Here is a 24,022-nt window from a genome sequence, read left to right as displayed (position 1 = left end):
AGTCAGACCCACTTCTGGGGCTGAGCCAATTAGGTGCCTCCATGATCACTTTTTAAGAAGAAAAACCTGGAAGAGGGGAGTTCTTGTTCCTTCTTGCTCTTCTTTCTTCCCTCGTTTCTGGCTGATGGTGGTGCAAGGAATGGGTAGAGAGAGAGAGGTAGACCTCAAGGTCAGTGAGGGAAGAGAGGAAGAGGTGTGCTGGAGCAGAGACTCCCCTGCATCCTGTGGAGAGGACTGGTGAAGCTGAGATTTGTTTGCAGTTCGTAAAAGAACCCACAGCAGTGGCAGTGACTGTGCCCAGAGGAGGCCATGAATTTGTAGGAGGGCGGCATTGCAGTAGAAGGTGCCCAGAATGCTGCTGCGATAGAGGATTCCCACACTGGAGGAGTTTGTGAGCAGCAGTCGGAGCTGTTGGGAAAAACTCACACCAAAGAAATTCTTTAAGAACTGTGTCTCATGGGAAGGACCCCGTATCGGAGCAGGGGAAGAATGCCAGGAGTCGTCCTCCTTTGAGAAGGGAGAAGCAGCAGAGCCCATCAGTGAGAGACTGACCACATCCCCCATTCCCTGCCCCCCTGAGCCGTTGAGGGTGGAGGAGGCAGAGATATCGGGAGCAGTGAGCTGGGCCCGGGAAGAAAGGAGGGATGAGGGAGGGAGATCTTAAAGTGCTGGTTGTAATTTTCTCATCATCCTACTTCCTTTCTGCTTTTGTTCTATTCTGTTTCTTTTAAGTAGCAGAATAAACTTTCCTACTTTCCTCTCTAAGTCGAGTACTGGAGTCTGTTTTGCCCAGAACTGTAATTGGCAGTGAGCCCTCCCTGCCCTGGTCTCAATCCACAACAACCTTGCTTATCTTTTTACTCCCATTTCGTTGGGGCCTCTGCCATCCTAGTCAGGGTGGGGGTGGATGGGGGACATTGAGCAGGAGACTTCATTGCTGGCTGGGCAAAACAACATTAATTGGTATGCAACGTGGGGCCTGAGGCCATGGGACTTGAAATTTGAGATAAGGATTCTAACTGGGAGAGGTAACAGGCAAAACATGAATTGTGCTTCTGACTAATGGGCATTTCTGTGGTTCTAGCTGTGGTGAAGAGATGAGGGGTAGATTCTATCAGTTCTTATAAAGTGATTTGTGAAGTTGAGGGCTTGTATGTCATTGTTTTGTGTGGAAATTGGGAAGGGGCTAAACCATAAAAAGGTAAAGGCTATTAAGTGTTCAAAAATATTTATAGTGCATGGCTAGCAGCTGGGTATACCTCCATTTTGGTAGGCAATACGGAATGGAAACTAGTTGGCATCATTACCTCAAAGACCTAGAATCTAATTGATATGACAGACACAGAAAAGTAGAGTAAGATGTAATACATGAACTGAGTGAACAATGTGGGGATCACAGAATGACAGAATGGTAGGGGTTGGAAGGGACCTGTACAGATCATCCAGTCCAATCCCCCAGCCAAAGCAGGTCCACCTAGATCAGGTCACACAGGAACACGTCTAGGTGGGTTTTGAAGACCTCCAAAGAAGGAGACTCCACATCCTCCCTGGGCAGCCTGTGCCAGGGCTCCCTCACCTCACAGTGAAACAGTTTTTCCTCATGTTTAAATGGAACTTTTTGTGTTCCAGCTTCATCCCATTACTCCACATCTTGTCACCAGATACAACAGAAAAAAGTGATGTCCCAACCTTCTGACATCCACCATTTACATACTTGTAAATATTAATGAGATCCCCCCTCAGTCTTCTCCAGACTAAACAGCCCCAGTTCCCGCAATCTTTCCTCATAAGGAAGTAGCTCCAGTCCCCTGATCATCTTGGTGACCCTGTGCTGGACTCTCTCCAGAAGTTCCTTGTGCCTCTTGAGCTGAGGAGCCCAGAACTGGACACAGGACTCTAGACTTTCCATTTTTGGAAACCAGTGTTACATCCATTGCTTGAAAACTAGCGAGACTAGGCATCTGGCTTGGGTGGTTACTAGTTGTAGAACAAGGAAGAGGAAACAATATCAAGATAAGCAAACACCAGTGAGGAGGACAACAAAAGAGAGTTTTGAATTAAAACCTATGAGTGCCTTAAAAAACGTTATAACGTCATTTTTGTACTAATCATTTTCATACTAAGTCACTTAACAGCCATATAAGCTGATGTCAGTGGGACTGATCATGGTCTTATGTATGAGTCCAATCATAAATGCTTTACTAGATCAGGAGCAAAGTATATTTCTGGTTGTGTGAATAACTTGAAGTGTTTTCAATTAGCATGTTACACAAAAATTCTAGTTAATTTGTTCACACACATAACTAGATGAGTAAGATGAGATCAAAATTTCTTCGATTCTACTGGCGAGCTATGCATATGTATTATATGTATATGTTGAACAAGAAAATCTTTCATTTGAGGAGAGGCTGCAGGAACTGGGGCTGTTAAGTCTGGAGGAGATTGAAGGGCGATCTTATTAACATTCACAAATATCCAAAGGGTGGGTGTCAGGAGGTTGGGACATCCCTTTTTTCTATAGTAGCTAGCAACAGAACAAGGGGTAATGGGATGAAGCTGGAACACAAAAAGTTCCACTTAAATATAAGAAAAACTATTTCCCTGTTGAGGTGAGGGAGCCCTGGCACAGGCTGCCCAGAGGGGTTGTGGAGGCTCCTTCCTTGGAGGTCTTCAAGACCCACCTGGACATGTTCCTATGCGACCTGATCTAGGTGACCCTGCTTCTGCAGGGGGGTTGGACTAGATGATCTCTAAAGGTCCTTTCCAACCCTACCATTCTACAATTCTAAGAAAATGTATTTTACATTACAGCCAAAGAAAAGAAACAAAAGCATTAGGAGAAAGTAAGAAGCAGAAAGAAAAAGAAACAAAATAAGTTCTCTATTATTTCAATTAGCTTTTACTTCACCCCAATATTATTAATCCTTATTTCTGGATTACGTTTCTGTGTGCATATAAAGCAGGATGGCTTTATTGCCTATATTTAATCTGATCCAGCATTGCTTGTCTCTCGTTTTCCTGACTTACACTCTTTTTCTTTCCTCAGCTCGAGTTCTGTAAAATTTTATTCACTTCCTCTCCCCTGATTTGTTAATGCACAATGTATTCCAAATTAGCAGTCAGGAGTTAGTTCCTCAAATTGACATGGGCTCATTAAAGATAAGCAGTTAGGATTTGGCTTTTACATCTATCAACAGACATCATCTCCAGTAGCTCACTGCAACCCAGTCTCTGTCAGAAAGGCAGGAGATAATGAAGACAAAAAAATTATTCAGGTTTTAACAGATTTATGCTAAACCTTCACAGTACTTTGTGTATCCCCCAGTACTCAAAGTAATTTGAAGCTGCATTTTAACAGTTAAAGTAAACATCCATCTTCAGAAGGAAATTCTGATAGCAGGTTTTGCAACAGCATGAATTTACTGCAGTTTTAAACCCTCTGTTTTAGACCTACATTTCACATTTTTATTCACTTGACCACAGGCAATTGAATGAACTTTCCATTCCAGTACTGGAGGAGTTTTACAACACCCACGTGCAATAGAAAGAGGAGAAGGAAAAAAAAAAGCAGTTCATACAATCAAGAGATATAAGCAGACACATAAAAACCCTTGTAGCTTCAATTTAATTAGATGGTAGAAAACCCTATTGGCAAATCTTAAAAAGTAACACTAGCTGTATGCCAATAAAAGGCTACACTTTTCTTTCGGGTCTAAATACTAAAAAATCATCTTGTATAAATACCAGAAAATGCCAAAGTAATTGGAGAAAACATTGAAAGTGCAAGGCAATGCCTCTGGAAATTTCAGTCTCCTCTGCAAGTGGTTTGTCAAAGAAATGAAGGGTTAGAAATACCACACTATGGCTATCTTAACTGTTACGGTTACAATTTCATGTTATTTGTTACCTTTGAAATCTGTGCAAAGAAAAGCCTAGATATACAAATGCTGCAAAGCCTCTTTCCAACAGAGCTTGAACAACAAGGGTTGTTACCTGTTTTGCTAACAGGTGACTCAGGTAAGTGACGTAAAAAAATCAACAAGTCTTTAAAATAAGACATACAGATGTCTCTCTGGAGTTTGCCCAACACCTGGATTGCAGTTTTGCATTGTCTATGTCCTCAAGTGGCTAGCACAGTTAATGGAAAGCTTGAAGCACAGAAGGAAAGTAGGACTAAGCTCAGTCACAGCTATGGGGTATATTTCAGGCTTAATTGCCAAAACTTTGTGGTTTTGGGTGAGCTGGAAATACCAAATTTCCTTCTAATATTTTGGTCTTTCCATTCCCTTCCAAATGAAATCAAGAAGCTTAAAAGTGAATAGATTGGTTTAAAAAGTTGCCAAGTTTTGTCTAATTGCTAAGTGATTTTGAGTTCAAATTCTGTTTGAGGTTAGAGTGGAAGATCAGGCTGCTGCTAATTCTATCAGCAAGGTCTGTGTTTGCTGTTGCCTCACCTAAAATGATTCTCGGGTCTGTCTGACAAAGAACATTTCCAATAAAGAAGTTCCAAATACAACAAACAAGTATTTCTAAAATTAATGCTTAAAACAAAGTCCAATTCTCCACAGTGCTGATAATTATTGAAGTAAAGCATTTTTCCTCACAATTGCTTTAAGACAACAATAATTCAAGAGATTATAAGAGCCAGGTTGAAACTACAGAAATGATTTGTCTGGTTTAGAGATGCAGTACGAGTCTCTTTTACTAGAATCTTAGGAAATGTTCCCAATCTTCTCAGATCAACAGAGCTTTTTGTAAGAGAGTAGGAAATCATCAGCTTTTCCCCTCTGTCCCAAGAAGCCATGACATTTCACGTTTAATACTTTGCAAAATGCTTAGTTGCCAATGGGATTTGGGTAAGAAGAGATATACTGAAAAACCTCTGTACTTCTCACTTTGTAACTGGATATCTGAATACTAAAAATAGAGAGATTGAAAGAATGTCAGTCCTATTAACTGCCAATTCCCAACCCAAACCAGTGATAATCAAATCATAGCCAAGAAAGCCAGGCAGCCTAGATGGAAACATGCAATAATACAATTTGAAGTGAAGACTTCACAAAGACAATGCCTACCCTCACAGTTTCTGCTAAGATAGCTCCTGTGATGATTAACCTGCATTAACTAACAGAATGGTTAATTCCTGTGAAGACTCTCACAAACACTTATTCTTTTCCTGGTAGTGCTGTACTTAGATGAGTTCAACCTTTAAAAAAAGCCCTCAAACAAAAAACCCTGATGTTTGTCCACAACAGAACTTTCACCTTTCTGTGGCAGGTAACTGGCTGAAGTAGCAGCCAAACAGTCTGAGCTTTGACATGGCCTAAATTCCTCTTAAAGTGTCAGAGAAGTCATGTAAGTTCCTTGAAAGAATCTACATTAAACATTCACTTTTCTTCAGTTGGTTTTTTGTTTTCTTTTTAATATTAATGTGATAGCTCGACACATTCTGAGGAAAGTTATAATGCAAATCAATACTGAGCAGGTTCTTTCACTTCTGCAAGATGTAACACATTATGAAATGCTAGCCATGTTTTTTGGTGGGAAAAAAAGGAAAAATTCTTCAAGAGTGTGTTGATTGTGTCAACTTCAGATGCACTAAAGAAGGCTGGTTTGCTCTTCACAAGTTACATTAACTTTCTAGTTGTTGTCATTCAGGGCTCAGTTCCCCTTCCACACAGTAATTTTCAGACTATGCTGCACTCTGAAAAGAGTAATTTGAAACTGTATCCTTCACTCAGCTGCAGATTTTTCTCTTAGCACAGAAAAAAACCACTAAACCCTAAAAAACTTTTGTGGCATTTTGTGTGCTGGAATTAGAACACAATTTCAGTTTTGTTTGTCTTTTTCTAGAAACTATATCATTACAGTAAGCAGGGAATTCAACAAATCCCTTTTTGAAGTAAAAAAGGAAGATTTCTGACCAACAGTTTATTTTCTCTTGTCTCTTAAATTCAGTCTGAAAAGCAAGTATGAGAAAGCAACGATAAACAAATCTATATGTGGACTGGTCAAATTAAGGGAAAATTAGCACCATGTTAAGAGACATCTCAGCCAGCTCAGAATGAACTGACAGATTTACAGGGCCCAACACAACACAAAACAGATCTGTCTACATATACAAATGTGCACAGTCCTGTTAGAGCAGCGCTGTGCCCTGTAAGGGAGACAGACCTTTCAACAGCCCTAATTAACCTGAGTAGAAACACCATGCTGATATGGCAACGCTCTTTCAGTAGCAGTTGGCACAGAAACCTCTGCAGAATAGCACCAGATGCCAAGCCATTGATACCACTCGTACAGTTAAACAGCAAAAGTGATTCCATCTTTTGGAAGAACATGCCCTTCTCTTTCAGGACTCATTTCAAAAAAGCCTCTTCTTGCTGTTTGAAACATTTTGCAACGTCTTTCAGTCACAGCACCTCTCATGTGGGCAAGACACTCTGCAGGCACACCAAGGGGCTGACAGAGATCAAGAGTGGGGACAGCAGCATGTATAGTGGACTTGGACATGGGAGGAGAAATGCTTAGGGAGCCCATGCAATGCACTGTGGAAGGCAGGAAGCTACTGGGGCAGTGAGAAGCAAGCAGAGTGCAGGTCTCTGTGAGGGAACAGGGGTGCCAATGCTCACCGTCGGTTCAGCTGCTCCATTTGCTGGACGGAGCCTGACCTGTGGATCCCATCCGGCGTCGCCGCGGCCGTGGGCCGCTGCCACGTGGTGGTTCGGTTGATGTGATCGACGTAGAATACCCTCCCGTGGCTGTCTATCCGAGCTTCCCAATCTAGGGGTGGAGAAAAAGGAAGGGGTGATGCTGTCAGTGGGATGCCTCCCAGAGAACCTCAATGTGGGAGATACATATACATAGACAGGGTATATACACAACAGAGATACTATATATATAGTCTACATGGGTGCAATCTACATTATATGTATCCAGTTAAAGTATACATTCGAATGTGTATGTACACTATGTGCTTGCCTATATTTATGTATGTGCAGTATATGCATATATATAAACACTCCACACACAGCACATAGGTAGCCTATGGAATTCACTGCCATAGACCATGAAAAACAAGTGACACAGTGGTTACATTTTTTAAAGGGCTGGATAATTTTATGATTAGTAATACTTGTTGGCTGAATCCATTGCGGGTCAGAAAAGCCACATAGAAACAGCCCTCAGTACAAAAGGGTTACATCTGAACTAATATGGCAAATACCATGTTTTCTTTTTTGTTATGTTTCAGAACAAACATGTTTCATTCCTGTCTTTTTAATAAAGTGGCTTTGAAGGATACCATACAGCAATTAAAAGCTCTCCCGAAAACTTGACATATCCTTAGACATCTCTCTGAACATAGTATCATAAATATACTGCTCTGATGAATGCCAAGCTGACTGAAAGTTTGCAGCACAATATTGAGCCTGCCATCATTATTGCTTCCTGCTAATGTTTACATTGTCCCATGACTGAAACCCAAAACTTATTTGGTGTAAGATGGCTTGTGGAAAGTAGTAATGTTGATTAAAAAAGCATTTGGAACAGAAGAAATTCACAAGTGAATTAGCTAGCAAAGCCACATGTCAAATTGGTTGGAATGTATGGACTAGTGATATAAATTAGACTTGCTAGCTTCATATTTTTACATGATCTGTCAGTTGATGACAGATGTATGTAAATATATGCACATACTTTCTACATGTGTTTATATACAAACCTCACATGCACACACAAATGCACATAATGGTGATTACCTTTGAGTGCAAACACTTCTTCTTATTCTCATATTGTTATTATGATACCCTCCCTGATGAATCCACTCCTCCTTCTATGGTTTTGTATGATCTAATTCAGGATCAGCTGGATTTCACACTTCATGTGGTTTATCTTCTGCTCTCTAGGAGTAGCACTGAAGTTGTCCTCCTGCTATACTGGAAACCTGTCCTTCACCACCGGTCCCATCTCCTGAATACTGTCCCTGACTGAAACTCAGTTTCCATACCTGGACTGGTCCCAGGCAAGTGTAGGCTGTCTGAAGTCTATGGCTGGCTGCCCCTGACATGTTAATCCCACAGACCTTAAAAGATGGGAAGTGGGAGTCATTAGAGGAATTTTCTGTAAGACTCCAAAGCAGCAAAAGCCATATGCACATGCACTGCTTCTTCCACAGCTGACTTTAAGTACCTCAGTCCCTGCAGGCACAGAACCTCACACCACAGGTACCAACACAGTGTCTCTCATTGTGAATCACAGAATCATAGAATGGTATCACTATACAATTTCAAGGAGAGGACTTTCTTCCTCCCACCAGGTAGTTTCCCAAGGATGTCATAGCTGTTTCAAGAACAAGATCACAGCTTTATAAAAACAATGTCTAAAACATAAGTGAAAAGCAGCACATCAAGTACAGCAGGTGCACATTGAAAGAGATCAGGCTGACAGAAAAGGCAGGCTGGATGCCAGCAACTTGCTGAGCATGCTGCAGATATGCTACGTATTATCTGCAACATCCTCAAGGAAATAATCTTGATCAGAACAAAGGTGACATAATGGGCATTATGAAGATCTTCAGTTTTTTTCTGCTGTTGTCTGGAAAAGGACAAATCCTAGCCTTCAACTCCCAACAACTGTAGTATACATGTAACAAACTGAGAACAACAAAGGTCGATGGATAATCAGAAGCTTCTAGGCAATGCTATAGATCCACACTCCACACAGCCTACAGAAGACAACAACTGGTCATCTTAGTCTGAAGCCTGCTGATGGACGTTTAGAAAGAATAATACTACCCAGCCACACAGCCAAACAGGGGCTTCTTATAACCCAGTCCTGGGCACTACTGGCTCCAAAGGTTATGCTGCAGTGTCTCTCTAACTAAATGCAACTCAGATTTCCTAAGCTCCTAAGCATAATAGTTAAAAATCTAACAGCAATGAATCTTGTTCAGAGCTCGGAAGTCACAGTGAAAGCATCTGGTCTGGATCACACAGCCTGGATGATAACTTTAGAAAGGCTGTCTCTGTTGGACGGGTCAGATATCCAGCAGCAATATGTGCAGACACCAGCTACATCTATTTGTGAGCACTGCTGTATTCACTGCTTTATGCACAGGGACCCAGAGGCTGACATATCACCATGCTAAAATATTAGGAACTTCTAAAATATTAGGAACTTTCAAGCAGCAGGGCTGCTCCTTGCCACTGCATTTCCAATCAGTTGAATAACCCTTTGGTCACCTGGGAAGGTTGTCAGAAGGTGGCAAGTGCAGATGCTTTTGCTGTACACAGGTGGCAGGTACAGTTTCTGCCTTCCCATGAGACAATCTGTGAGTCACACAAGTCACTGAAGCTGCATATGATACCAGATTTGTGGACAGATGGATGGATATCTGCACAGAGACAAACAAGCTGACAGGTGAACTGATAGACAGAATTCTGCTTCTGAGCTGTGCTCACGTCTCTTCATGCTACTTTAGGGGCATAGGTGATCTAGGAAGCCTCAGGGTCTTTTGCCAATTTTTCAGGCAAAATGTGACAGTGACTACAACAGAGACTAACCCCCATCTAACCTTCACAATAAGAGCATGCTGGAGCACAGGCTGGGGACGGGACTGTACTGCTCCTGCTTCCCAGTCATCCCCCCCATCAGCTGAATCATACTCCACAGCAGTCTCTGAAACTGCTCTGATTCATCCCAGAGGACGCAACATTTCTGGCAGGACCATAATCCTGGCAGGGCAAAGTAAATACACAGTCTTTCCCTTTCCAAGTTCAGACACACCTTCAGCAAGAGCAGCACTGAACTGGGCACATGTATTTTTCTTGGCCTCAGTTCTGTGGGAGTCCCAGCAGCACTAGCAAACACATACATCACACGTAACAAAGGGTGACTGTTAATGCCATCGTGAGGCCAGACAAACACCAGAAATCTTTTGTCCATCTCATATAGGCCTTAATATTCAGCCTGGGCAGTATGACATTCCTATGTAAAACTGTTCTACCTTTACTAAATAAAACTGTCTGAAATGAAATGTCCTCCACGAAAACAACTGTTGCGGGGTTATAATGAAACAAAGCTATTCAGAAAACTATTCAAAAGAGAAAGAAGACTGAAAGAAGTCCAAAAGTTTCCTCATGAACAAAGTGAAAGTGAACTTGCAGCATTGGCAAATTATCTTCAGCTCTACTTATGGAGAGAAGGGAATGCTGCATGTGAGAAGACAGATTTGATCATATAACTCCGGTTTAAAACATGAAGTTTATTCTTTTCACATGTCTGAAGAACTATTTTTCCAGGATTAAGAGGCATTAAAGGCACTGAGATAGCAATACTGAATGCTAGAAGAAACATTTCTAGATAGAGGCTATAGTTTTCATTTTTACATTACCTTAAAATTTCATGGAGAGTTTTTCAAAACGGCTTCCTAAGTGATATTATCCAATTAAAGTTTTTTGCATCTCAAAATAACTTAGTACAGTCTATTTCTATTAAGATCTATATTTTTAAGCCCCCAGTGCCAGCCTTAATTGTAATAATGATGTTATATAAATGCTAAAATATAACCCTACAAAGGGATATCACTTTTGTACTGTACCATCACACACTCCATTAAAACCCTCTGGTGAAAGCACTTCTAGAACAACAGTAGAAATACTGTTTTTTTGAGGATAATCATAACAAAGAGGAAAAATGTATTCAACTGATGATGGAAGGATATAGAAGAGATGCACAGTATGTTTTGTTTACCTGAGCTGGTGTCAGTGTCCTATCACTACATCATCTAATGGGGAATGTGCCCTCTTCACAAAGTGTTGAGGTAAGAGTGAGAGGAAAAGAAATATTTGCCTGTTACAGAGGTAACTATTCCAATTCCATCAGCCACTGGCAAGCCGATGTGGAACTCTAATAAAGCCTTCATCAGGTTAAAGGCATTTGAATTATTCATGCTACTGTGCAGCTGACGCCAGCACCAGGGCTATTTTTGGTTTAGGGAATACTGACAGCATGGCTGGTAAATGATGAATTATTTGTCAAGGGCACCATAGGCCAAATAAGTATGTTCCCTTCCTGGGTTTTGAAGAAAAAAGAATACTTTGTTTATACAAAGGTTGATTTTCTGAGGCACCTCACATATTAGGTTGGTAAATCAGGCGCTGAAGTTGAAAGGTGAGCAGCAGCACATCGCAGGGCATAGAGTGCGCTCTGCTGGGCACTACCCGCCAACGCAAAATGCGGGGTAATCCTCCAGGAATGCACAAGGAAAAGGCTAGAGACAGGTGTCAGCAGTCAATTTCGTGATTAAAAAAATCCCCATATTATCAGCCTGCTAATCGATCGTGCTACTTAAGACCTTCTCATTTTTATCCAACACAACTGCTGACGCTGTTACAGTCCATAGTGAACAAACAATTCACTGATTATCAAATCCAAAGTCAGTACAAGGCTACTTGATACGAGCTGCCTTTTCCCAGAATCTGCTGGTCTTGCTCAGATTTGGACCCATCTGTCCCAGGAGCATCCTGACTGTGAAAAGGGTCCTGCCAGACCTGCAAGCAGAGCTGCCAGACCACAAGGACTGCCATCCTAAACTGTCTTTGAAGCTGGTTATAGAAAACCTAGAGACAAACATTATGGAAAAATCAGAGTACATTGCTGATGCACCACCCAGAAAGCTTTACAGTAAGGCTTCCAGAACACCTAACAGTTACCCACTCATTCAAGTCTAAACACATCGACTGGAAATAGGGAAATATTATTTCATGGTAACTAAGGAAGAAGGCAGACCAAGGCAGACATAGGTTACGGAGCTTGTCCAAAGTAACATGACAACACTTGAAGTCAGGATCAAATAAGGGAAACAAAAGGGCATATTGCTTGGCTTCTGGAGAGTGTATACGTGGAACAGATGGGGTTACTTAGAAAGACATACTGACCTCTACACTGAGTTAACAGGAAAAGCTGAAAAAGGCAATAAGTTAAAAAACTAAAGCTTACTTGGTGGTAGAGGCTCATCGATAGTTGGGTAGTGATGGTGGTCAGGCCTCAGAGAAGGAAGCTGGCTGACTGGCTGAGAATTATGGAGTAAAGGACAATCACCTATGGACAAGATATTCAAGACATTGACAATCATTCACTGTTTTCACAATGTGGTTCAAAAAATGTGCTACTGTAAAACAAGTGATTAATTTTCAAATAGGTTAGCCTGGTGTACTAGCAGCTCTGGGTTATTCCTATCGTCAGGCACTATTTTAATAACAACTTGTATGCCCAAGAATTATTAAAATAATGCACTAAAGGCTCTGATCTCAGGTTTGGGTCAATGCTGAACTATCACAGGCCAGATTCTGGACTCATAGACACACAAGTGTAAGAGAGAGAAGAATCAGGCTTGATCTCTGAGAAATACTGTGCATGTATAACCAAACTCAAGCTTCTGCAGAAATTGGCAGGAACACACAAAATCCTGGTTCCAACATTTACTTCATCCCATCAGTGGAATATTAGGCTAAAAGCTGCCTGGGATCTTTCTCTGCTTTTCTAAAAGATCAATGGTTGTAAAAGCAGACTGGAATGGCAGGATTTTGCAGTCCCTGCAAAGCAGAAAATCATCCCTTTCTACAGGTATTTTTCAAAATCCAAAGAGTCCATCTTGAGTGGAAAGAGGGAGAATGAGAGAAGGACCAGAAATAGGCAGGAGACAGGTGGTAGAAGAGGAGGACAAAAGATAGCGAGACATAGTCAGGATCCAAAGTAAAGAAGGAAGACCTGAGATACAGAATAGTAAAAGAAGAAGAGAGAGAGACACACACAGCAGACAGTGCAGAGAAAGTTTTTAAACACTGACATTGTATGTATGTCTATAGATCCAAATATGAAATAAATGAAACCTAAGCAAATGTCCAAACTCATGTTCTGTTGAAAGGAACAAGTAACATAAGATCCAGTTGATGTTCCTTTAAGAAACTAAGATGTTAGAGTAGGGATGAAAAAGCATTCTGTATCTTAGACTTAACTGTGTGAAGAAGGAATCTGCAAAGTAAAAAGTCACAGATTCCAGAAATAAGATTCCTTCTTGACCTGTCCTTAAAACTCTTAGAAACCAGGACTATTTATCCTATTAACAGACACATTTTCATATTGTGTGGTAACAGTTTTTCACTGTAACCTCCAGTTCCAGATGGGCCTGCTAATACAAATACAAACTGCATAAATAAGACATTTACACGCATCAGAAAGATGCAGCTTAGGGGCAAAAAAATTACATTTAATGTTTCCAACATCACCAGAAAATTACACAAAGATATTTCAAAATCAAAACCCAGACTATCCAGCTAAGCCAAACTCCCTGGCTGGTTTAGCTGTCTTGAATGTCAGAATCTTAAAAGCCTAAGAATGAACATTTTGCAAAAATCCTAAACACAGACCTTTCAACTGTAAAAAAACCTATTTAACAAAAACCATGTTTTTTCTTTAAACAGCCAACAGCTAGAGGGCCGAAGCCAATTTTGTATAAAAGCAAAAAATGTCACACCATCTAGAGGTAAGAAAAATCACTTTGACAAAAATACTCCCTCCTCTAGGTGCTTTGACGATACCATATGGCCTGTTAAATGTCTTCATTTAAACCACTGATGTATAGGCGTATCTCAGAGTTGCATCTGCTGCATGTTTTGAACAGACAGCAGTTATGTAACTTATTACTCAGTGCTCAAAGTCTATCTCTTATAGCCTTAAAAACTGTGCTGTTACTACAGGTATTGTAGCATCCGGTATTAGATTATCCATCTACATTTCTTTACTTACCTCACCATAATTGACTCTTTCCTAGTCAAGAGAGTCATGCCACGCCAGCAGAAACATGGTAGCATCAGTCACCTGGAGTGGATGGAGGTGACCATGTCTACTGTATTTGGAACAGCAGCCAAGACACGAAGCAACGTGCATTTTTACCGAAGTGCCCTGGTGATACCAAGAGCTCCAAGAGCTGGGGTGCCCTCAGACACACTCTGCCTCAGCTACTCAAAGCAAACTCACTGTGAAGACTGCAGTGCCCTTTATACAGGCTCAAGGAGCACAACCTTGGAGCTGTACTGAAGCCATATGCAGAAGCCACCCTCTATCCCAACATCCCCTCTCAAAAGTGCACACAGTCCAAAATAACCATCAAATCTGTAGTCATAGTCTCACACATATACACACTCATGGCCCTTTAGGCATACTTGCATGTTAATGCTGTCCACATGCAAAGACTCCTGCCTGCAAGGAAAGAAACTGCAGCTCTATACCTCTGTGTACTTCTGCGAATTCAATTCTTTGGGCTAGATTCTGCAGAGCAAATAATTGCCTAGGCCCAGCTGTCTACAAAGTCATTAGACAGTCCAGCATACTAGGCTACTGTTACACCTTTCTTTCTGCTGAAGTAGGGTGTGTGGCAGTGGCAGGTGGGGGTAAGTAAGTTGGGAATGGACAAGGAAAAACGTAGAAGGATACTTTAGTTGGGGTTTCCCAGTGATGCTCAAATGTGTTACTCTTTTGGAGTAATTTTAATTTGGTGTCACTTCTTGTGAGAGATAGATGACTCAGGATTTGGGAATGTAATGACTACCTCTTGACCTCGCTGTATGCTCCTTAGCTGCTGTTGAGGCCTTTACTTCTTCAGCTGGAGAAAAGCTATATACTAGCTGTAACTAAAACAACTCTTCATGTAACTCTACATAACATAAAATCAGTTACCGAAGGGAAGAATTTAATGTAACTGTTTGAAGAGACTGGGAAAAACAGTATCTAACGTATGAAGACAAAAAAAATTACTTTCTTAAGTAAGTTTTATCTGTGGAGAAAGATAAGGAGATGAGAATTTTGCTCAATATAGTTCAATTTTCAAAGTATCTAAGAAAAAAGAAATCTCTGTTGACCATGGTCTGCAAATCTGACGTAGATTTGTTTGATACTTGAGGAATCGGAACAAATTGGGCTAGAAAACTGGGTTCATAAGAGACAAATAGTTATGTTTTCTCCATGCTTATGACTGCATATGGCTACCAATCACAAACAGAAACTGGCCCAGATCTTTAGCTGGCATAAATCAGCATATCTGCCCTTTGACAAGCACAAGCTAGCCCTCTACTTGACTATCACAGACATGGCAGCACATGTGAAATGGAACGATCCCAGGAAATAAGGAATGAGTTGGTGAATGTGATAATGTTGATCTGTTACATAACTGCAGCAGCTAATTTTGATTTTATAATGATGCACATATATGCACAGGAATCCATATATACGGGTCCACATCTGATTTAGTCAGTCTTGCTGGGATTTTTAAGGACAGGCTCAATTATCCAACCCCCCGATATCTGTCCCAGCTCACAGTCCCCAAATTTGTATGAAATAAACCGTGAGCTATCTCAAACCTCGATTATCTGATGCCTTCTGTGACATCCAGATAATCAGGGTTGCTCAGCGCATCGATTCTCAGGATCTAACCTTCTCTTCTGCTGCTCGGACCTGCTACTGGGGTGTCTAGACTCTCTGTGGCTCTGTGTGGATTCCCACCATGAGCTACTAGTCCATCTGGCCACTGTGTGGAGCCATCCACTTGCTCCCTGTCCAGCTCAGGGCTCTGCACTGAATCTGGCACTGACTCAAAAGCACTGTTCTCCTCCTCATCATCATCCTGTGAGGAAAAGACAGTGCTCTCAGAAATCTTTGCACTGTCGACGGAGGAGAAGCGGGTATGGCTGGAGAAGCGATTGTTACTGTCATAACAGGAGGTGCTGTAGCAAGAAGTGCTGTAGCAGGAGGTGCTGTAGCAGGAAGTGCTGTAGCAAGAGGGGCTGTAGCAAGAGGTGTCGCACGTCTCGCATTCGTTGTCACCATTAGGCCTGGAGCTCGACTCACTCTCACTTCCTGTCCTGGGCTGCTCCCCATCCAGCAGCCCATCATTTAAGTCAGAGAGCTGCTCATCCAAGGTCCCAGGAGGCACCATGCTTTGGCTGAAGTACTCTTCAGCCTCATTTTCCAGAGGAGGTTCTGCTGCCACTGTTTCGCTCTCACTGACCACCTCCTTCTCCAAGACCTCCTTGACTGTAGACTCCTCATCGTTCTCCCCACCGTTGCCACCGTCTTGCTCTTCTTCCCCATCGCTGCTCGTCTGTGCTGAGGGCAGGCTGTGGAGCAGGTTGTGGATCCGGATGTAGTGCGTGCGAGGTGTCTCAGGCTCACCACAAACTGAAGCGATGACTGTTTCAAGTTCAGACACAGGCAGGGAGCATGGCCTGGTTTTTCTCTTTGCTGTGGTCCTCAGCTGTAGCTTGTTGTCTTCCTCCTCCTGAGCTGAAGCCCCTTCTTCTTCCTGGCTCTTCTCTAGGTCCTTGCCTGCATGCACATCTGCACTCACCTCATCAATATCCAATGTTTCTGCTCTTGTCAAAACTCCACCATCTCCCTGAGTACCAGAATGGACTTTAATACTTTCCCTAGCTTCGGTCTCAGGAGGAGACATGCAAGCCAGCAGAGCAAGCTGCTCCGTCAGGTCCGTAGCACTCAAAGAAGGCAGCACTTCTCCTGGGATGGATTCCGTGGGCTCACGAACTGGCACTGCATCAACCTCCCCTTCTCCTGCTAGCTCTTCATTTAAGCTGTTCTGGTTGACTTCCCCAGGTGGTTTGACAGCCCCTGGGCTATCGACAGTATTCACACTGTATCCATTTAGCTGTTCTGGAGCTGTATTTTCTGAGGTCACCGTGTTGATGCATGGAGGCTCACCGAGGCTTTCCTCTGTAGGATTGTTCACAGGGCTTTCCTGGAGGTCAGTTGGCTCAGGATCTGCACTAATGGAGACCTCTTCATCATCTGTATGAGACAGGAAAAGAATTTACTTACTCTTTTAACAAGCAGTGCTGACTGAATCAGAAGCCTGGCTGTGGAGGCACAGGCATCCACAGCAATCTGACAAAATTAAAAGCATAAATTATAGCATGAATGGAGTGGGCAACGGAGCAACTATCAAGAAATGTTGGGTTTTTTTCTTTTGCATACTGTGACAAGGGACTTTCTTTGCTCGTGACTGTGCCTAAAGTCCCAGAGAGGCCAGGAACAAATTCAGATTTCTGAGGAGAAAGAGTGCAAAGCAAAAAAATCAAATCCAAACCATCGCAAAACCACACACCAAAACCTACCTAGATCAATGATGAGAATTACCTGGATGGATGGAAGAAGTTATCTCAAATCTGAACTGCAGCTGGCCACTGACATGATCTGTAGGAAGCCTGCGACCCAGCGTGTAGCTTACAACCCTGTCCCTGAAAGAAAACAAACATTGTCACAATAGACTATAACCTATCCAACGTCTACTGGGCACAGATAAAGCTGCTGTGTCCTACAAAAATACACAATGGTTTTGAAAGGCTATTCAACCCAGCCATGAGAGTGTGTTGACTTACATACAAGAGAACAAATGGCAGAGAAGAGGACAATGTCTTCAATTACAATGGAACAGCTGAGCCAGTTCATAAGACAGGCTTCTGAGATACACAAACACGTGTGTAGAGGGAGAGAGCGAATGGTGGGGATGGAACTTCTGCGATATGGGTATGAAAATATCGACACTGGAAGCAAACAACTCCCACTTCAGCTATTGTAACAAGACTTCTCTTCCTTGCTGATCTGACCATATCTACCCTTCTGTAGAACCTTGCATTTCTTTATTTCCTTCCCTTCTCCATCTATATAAAATTCAGCTTTCCTGTCCTTTCTTTGAAAACCCTGTGCAGGCCATTCCCCGCTTACCGCCTGCTCTTTTCAAACTGGCTGAATGACTACTCTTCACCTCTGTCCACCCCTCTTACCTCTATGAAGCTGAAATATCAGGAGAACACCTTCCTGACAAGGTTGATCAATGACTCCATTCTGTCCTTGTGCAGGTCCCTCCCTTTGCCACACTTCATCCACCCCTCAGAACAGAATGAGACTATAGAAGAGATTAACTTCCCAGTTGCCCAAAGTGAGGCTGAATCAATGTTTGCAAAGCATTTTTTGAGTGTAAAGGGTTCACTAAATAGTAATATTTATACATCTTTTGAAGAAACATAGTTCACTTCCAGTTAGGCCCAATATATTTGCTAGGATAGTTTCACATGCATCAGAAACTCATATAAATGAGACGATTTCAGGATTTGTGTATAGTCTTTATGAACTTGTGTATACACTTCTCATTGAGCTTGCCTTAGATTTAAAAGCCACTATAGTATTAAAACTAAGCCAGATCCAGCTGTAGGTTGGAGGCTCTGCACTTCGCAATGTACCTCCTTAGTGTTTACAATAAGGAAGTAAAATAGGAAGATATACTCAGAAGATGATGAGAAATCTTCTCACATAGGGGGAAGCTAGTGAAATCAGTTATAGGGCTCTACCTTCCCCAAGCTGTTGTCCTCCATCTGGTATCTAAAAAGCTACTCTATCTTCCCTATTTGAGAAACAGGGAGGTAGCTTCGTCCCTTCTGGTCGATTCATCTGTCAATATCACAGCCAGTTTCTGAACCAGCTGTTCAAAACCACTTCCAACAAGCTCAGCTTCCTGCTGTTCTGCTGAATTGAGATCCAATTTTCAGAAATGCCTTCTTGGAAACTGTGTTGTGTATACTCCTCTATACATGACTCTTTCTTTCCCCGCTCTTCAAGTTCTGAACCTTACAAGGTCAGAGTCAACTTTTTGGTTTTGTGTGACCACTATCCATCTTCCTCAAATCGGTTTGCGTTTCTTTGGCAGCATACACCTTCTCAGGACTATCATGCAAAGGGGAAGCAGGACAGGGCTTGTGAGCTCAAGTGAACTGCTTATTCTTTGGCAGCAGGGTAGAGTCAGAAAGATTTAGCTACAACATGCCACATTTTTTTTTTTCATATAATATTTTCACTGTCCAGAAAATGAAGGGAGGAAGAAGAGACCTGGCATGATTTTAGCCCATAGGTAACTCCCTGAACCATGAAAACAGCTTGCTGATAACATTAAAGGAATATCCAGATTGAAAATATTGCACTCTCCAGATTCACAGCCACAATGCACAAAACAGTTGTCTTAAATGACACCTCTCACTTTTGAAAATGCAATAGATAGGGTTATAGAGGGAATTCTTCATCTGGCCCATAGTTCCATAAATCTAATTAAGACCAACATCATTCATCAGAGAACTGTTAGTTTAATAACTTCTTCTTAACATCATTATGTCACTATAATGATATATCACCAAGGGCTTCAAAACAGCAACAGACTTGTTAAACAATGGAAAGTAGCATAAGCAGCACATTTACCCTATGGCATGTCTTTCCAAGAGGCGTTGGACCGGCATGGAGAGTTTTCCTAGGAAACGCTTGATGATCGGTCGGCTCTTTGCAAATTTGTCTTTAACTTCTATTTCCAGGACATCCGTGGGCAGGGAGACAAAGCTGAATTGCTGCAATAAAGGAAGAGCACAGAACATGAAGCTGGTGGCTGGTCCACAACAACACATGGTTGCTGGTAGCTTATTGACCCTGTGTAGGTCTCTGGCTTTTAAATGGGACAGAAACAGCCCTTGGATCCCAAGGAACAGGCTTGCAAAATAAAAAGAGCTTGATCCCAAAGGAGGCAGGTGAAAGCACCCTATAGGGACCACATAATCAGAATCAGGCTTGAGGAAGGTATGAATTTTGTTTCTTCATATCATGGCAGCATAAAACCACTCTAGACAAGGCTTGCCAATGGTAAGGACAGTACACCTACAGAACTCTAATGAACTCTGTCCTAGCAATAAATATTGACCTAAGTGTAATTACAGAGATTATGGGTTTTTTCCCTTCCTGCCCCCCAAGTTCTAAGAACTTGAAATAGCTGCATGTAAGTACACCTGAACTGACTGTCTGAAGAGGTGTTTAGTCAGCATTTCCATCCAAGTAAAATTAGTCCTGTTTACTTTTGACTAGCTACATGTGATACTTGTGATGCACTTCAGGAACACCTCTGCACCTGAGAAGTGAGGATCTAGCATGGTGAAAGACATTTGATCACAGTTTTCAGATAAAACCTGAAATCTCCCCCTCTGTTGCTCATTCCTGCTCCAACTCAAAAAGCAAAAACTGTGAAAACACTTTATCTGGATGAGTCTGGTCTAACCTGGCTCACAGCACAGTCCCACAAAGAGCTAAACCAAAAAGGTAAGCCATGGCACAGGTTGCTGGAACAACCGATTCTGTGGAAGACTGGAATGGCACCTTTTAAAGCTGCTCTTCTCACCAAGTGCTTTGGAACTTGTAGCCATCATCTCAGCCAATCTGGTTTTAAGAACATCTATTTTTATTTGTAAGGAATGTTTCAATCAGCTTTTAGTGACTGTGTGCATGCAAACCTGAGGCGGGGACAAGGACAGTGACAGTTTAGGCTGTAGGAGCAAGGAAGTCCCTGTATACAGCTTCCAAGCATAGATGCATTAGGGGGCCTGGAGGTGTCAGAACCTCCCCACAGGGAAAGCAAAGCTCTATTTGGGAACAACAGTGAAAAGCAAAAACATATCCGATAACTTGGCCTTGCTTGCTCCTAGTTTCGTTAAATTCAGTACAGACTTGGAGTTAGTGACACAGGCCACAGAATCATTTTTCCAAACAGATCTGCTTCTACTAGAGTATCATCAATCAAAAAAAAGTACATCTCTGCTGTGGTGCACAATAGACTGCTGTTCACCTAACCGAAAAGTCAGTATTGAACTGGAAGACAACTTCTGTAGTAAGTGAATACTGAGATGGATGAAAGGATTTTCTAACTTTCCTGCTGCCAAAAACAATCTTCACAACAGAACTGTGCTCTGGGTTATCGAGACCTGGAGTTAAGCCCTGAATTGCTTGCTCTACAGAATCATGATCTAATTTTCAGAAATGCTTAGTTCAAAGAGCTTCAAGTGAAACGAGTATGAGTAGGAGATTGTGAGATTCTGTCAATCAGGCCCTGCTAAAATGAAATGTTCAAAGAAATACAATTCAAATAACAGTTAAAGTCTTGTTTTCTTCTCATTTTCTTTTACATCTTTGCAACAGGTCACTGAAGATAAATTCAGCAAAGAGGAGAACACGAATTCCCCATGTATACCGAAAGTCGCCTTTTAAAAATAAGTTTTATTACCATTACTACTTCACCTGTTAAAAACCTTGGGTAACTGCCACTTCACGACACTTAGAAGGAAAACAGAAGAAGGGATTTAACTTTGAACTGAATGAGGCTATTGTAATGTACAGTAATTTGTCATTTAATGAATTGTCCATTATTAAGCTCTTGAGATCTGTATTATAAAAAGGTCTCTGTGGAGTAGAACAGAACTGTTCATACACAGAAAGTAAAACATAGGTTAATGATCTGCACCTTCCCATGTTATTAATATTTTGTCTTGTGGTACAACTCTGAAGCAAACTGGAATCCTGCATGGAAATTTGTTTCCATAATATCAAGTAGAACCAAGCCTGACAGTTCCTTCCCTGCATAAGAAACACATTGCCAATTTCCAGAGTAATTCTCAGCACATGAGCAGAGAATGTGGATGCATGAAACAAGGTGTGTTGGAATCAGCTACAGGAAATGTCTTTTTTTCCCTTGAATAGCTGTGCCCCTCAGGCACACAAATGCCAGGATATTCCATACGATTTGTAAAACCAAATTGTGTCCAATTTCATCACCTGCCAACCATGCTGCATTAGGGGATACATGAGACTGCCCTGGGATCAGCCCCTGCTCCATGATCACAGTGCCCACATGCTTCTTCAAGCACGGTCTGACACATAAAACCAGCAGCGTCTTGAAAATGCAAGCCTTTAACACTAAAAGTTCCCGTGGCAGAACTCAGGTTTTGCCATTTGAAAATGACTGCAGATAAAGATCAAAAGTGAACTCAGTGAAATGGCTTTGGAGAGTGATAATTTTACATAATTCCTTTTCCTGTTATCTAAGTGCTTGCTCCTGCTGTTGCTCTCATCTAGTTTAATCCTTAATGAGTAAGATCTTTCTAAGGTAATCCCTGACTGTGGTTGCCTTGGGCTAAGGACATCCACACTGAAAAGCCCAAAGGAATCCTTGTGGCAGAATACATGGGCCTCTGGCCCTTTGAAAAACGGATCCCAGTGAAACACCTGGGTTTCACAAAAACACATTTGCAAAAAACACCAATAACTTTTGAAAATATGTAGGTTCTTGTGATATTTAAAGATGAGACTGTTTTTCAGACATGGAAACAGATCACTGTGAAATCTTAGTTTCTCTCTCTTCTTTCAACTTCTTTTCTGGCAAGTGCCAACTCCTTTGCCTCAGCCACAAAAAACTGGCTGCATTTACCATGTGCAAACCCTTAGCCTTTACTATGCTATGTAGAAAAGAAAGTACCCCACATTTCATATGCTTCTCCAATGTAACTAATACAACACAGTGGTAATATATTATTGTTGGAATAAATGTCATTGTTTCATAGAATCACATAATGGTAGGGTTGGAAGGGATCTTTAGCCCAATCCCCCTCCTAAAGCAGGGTCACCTACATCAGGTCGCATAGGAACATGTCCAGGTGGGTTTTGAAAACGTCCAAAGAAGGAGACTCCACACCCTCCCTGGGCAGCCTGTGCCAGGGCTCCCTCACCTCAACAGGGAAACAGTTTTTCCTTATGTTTAATTGGAACTTTTTATGTTCAATTTTCTTCCCATTACCCCTTGTCCTGTCACTGGATACAACAGGAAAAAGTGATGCCCCAACCTCCTGACATCCACCATTTAGATATTTGTAAATATTAATGAGATCCTCCCTCAGTCTTCTCCAGACTAAACAGCCCCAGTTCCCGCAGCCTTTCCTCGTATGAAAGATGTTCCAGTACCCTGATCATCTTGGTGGCCTTGTGCTGGACTCTCTCCAGAAGTTCCCTGTCCATTCCCTGTCCATCTTGAGCTGTGGAGCCCAGAACTGGACACAGGACTCCAGATGAGGCCTCACCAGGGCAGAGTAGAGGGGGAGAAGAACCTCCCTTGACCTGCTGGCCACACTCTTCTTGATGCATCCCAGGATGCCATTGGCCTTCTTGGCCACGAGGGCACATTGCTGGCTCATATTTAGCTGATTATCAATCAGGACTCCCAGGTCTCTGTCTGCAGAGTTTCCTTGAGTATCCTCCAAAATTTCCTTGGCTAATATTTACCAATTGTCCCAGAGCAACACTAGTTTGTGAAAATGACAGTGCAAGCTTTATATCCAAGTAAAAAAAAAAAAGACACCTATTATAAATTCAGCAGTACCCCTGGGTTCACAATCAGTGATATTGTGCTTAATAATTAATCCTAAGGAGAGGTGAGAAAAGGAGGCTGTAATATCAAAAAAGGGATAAAAAATGACTGTCTAGAGTATGAGGAAAGTTTAATGTGGCTTCTTAAACATGTCCACAAACTGCACCACTAATAACTGTGTTAAGATGTGCTTTATTTTAAGAATAAATCTGCTGCCATTTTTTCATGTTACTATTACATTTTTTACTGTAAGTATTCTGTTATTTGGAACTTTTCTCACTATGATAACTCTTAAGTGTTACAGAATTAGCTCAGAAATTAAGCTTTCATATTGAAAAGAAGTATAACGCTCATGGGTTCAGAGAAAAACAGGACTGTTAGGAGAAATGGTTCTCTGTCAGGTGTATTCCTAAAAAGGAAGCTAAGTGCAGGCATTCTGAATACAAGGAATGACTGAAGATCTGTGATATATTAGGGGAAAACAGCACGTGTAATAAACAGCAGTAAGGAGGTCTGGTGGAGACTGATGTTTCCCGATCCCTGGAATACAGTGGCTGTGTCTGCATTACAGAGATGCGTGGTACAACGTGAGTGGATTTGGAGTGCACAGCAGCTAGTGCTGTGCACCTGATTACCACATCCAGACATGTTGCAAGAGTTTTACCATGAAGTAACCTCATGGTTTTGCCCCACCAGGAACAAAGAACCATGAGCAGCCACTCACTCACTCCT

General features: G+C 41.9%; 1 protein-coding gene across 1 annotated transcript in view; it reads right to left on the bottom strand.

Moving 5' to 3' along the window:
• HECW1 (HECT, C2 and WW domain containing E3 ubiquitin protein ligase 1) overlaps positions 1–24,022 on the bottom strand; it is a 181,930-nt gene that overhangs the window by 63,765 nt on the left and 94,143 nt on the right. The window contains exons 6-10 of the mRNA XM_061996514.1: positions 19,318–19,460; positions 17,209–17,309; positions 15,493–16,860; positions 12,001–12,102; positions 6,633–6,783 (exon numbers count right to left, since the gene is read on the bottom strand). Coding sequence (XP_061852498.1) covers positions 6,633–6,783; positions 12,001–12,102; positions 15,493–16,860; positions 17,209–17,309; positions 19,318–19,460 — 1,865 coding nt within the window. The remainder of the gene's footprint in view (positions 1–6,632; positions 6,784–12,000; positions 12,103–15,492; positions 16,861–17,208; positions 17,310–19,317; positions 19,461–24,022) is intronic.

The sequence above is a fragment of the Colius striatus genome, chromosome 5 (genome assembly GCF_028858725.1).
Source record: "Colius striatus isolate bColStr4 chromosome 5, bColStr4.1.hap1, whole genome shotgun sequence".
In the NCBI taxonomy this organism is placed as follows: domain Eukaryota; kingdom Metazoa; phylum Chordata; class Aves; order Coliiformes; family Coliidae; genus Colius; species Colius striatus.
This window is presented reverse-complemented; position numbering and strand designations above follow the sequence as displayed.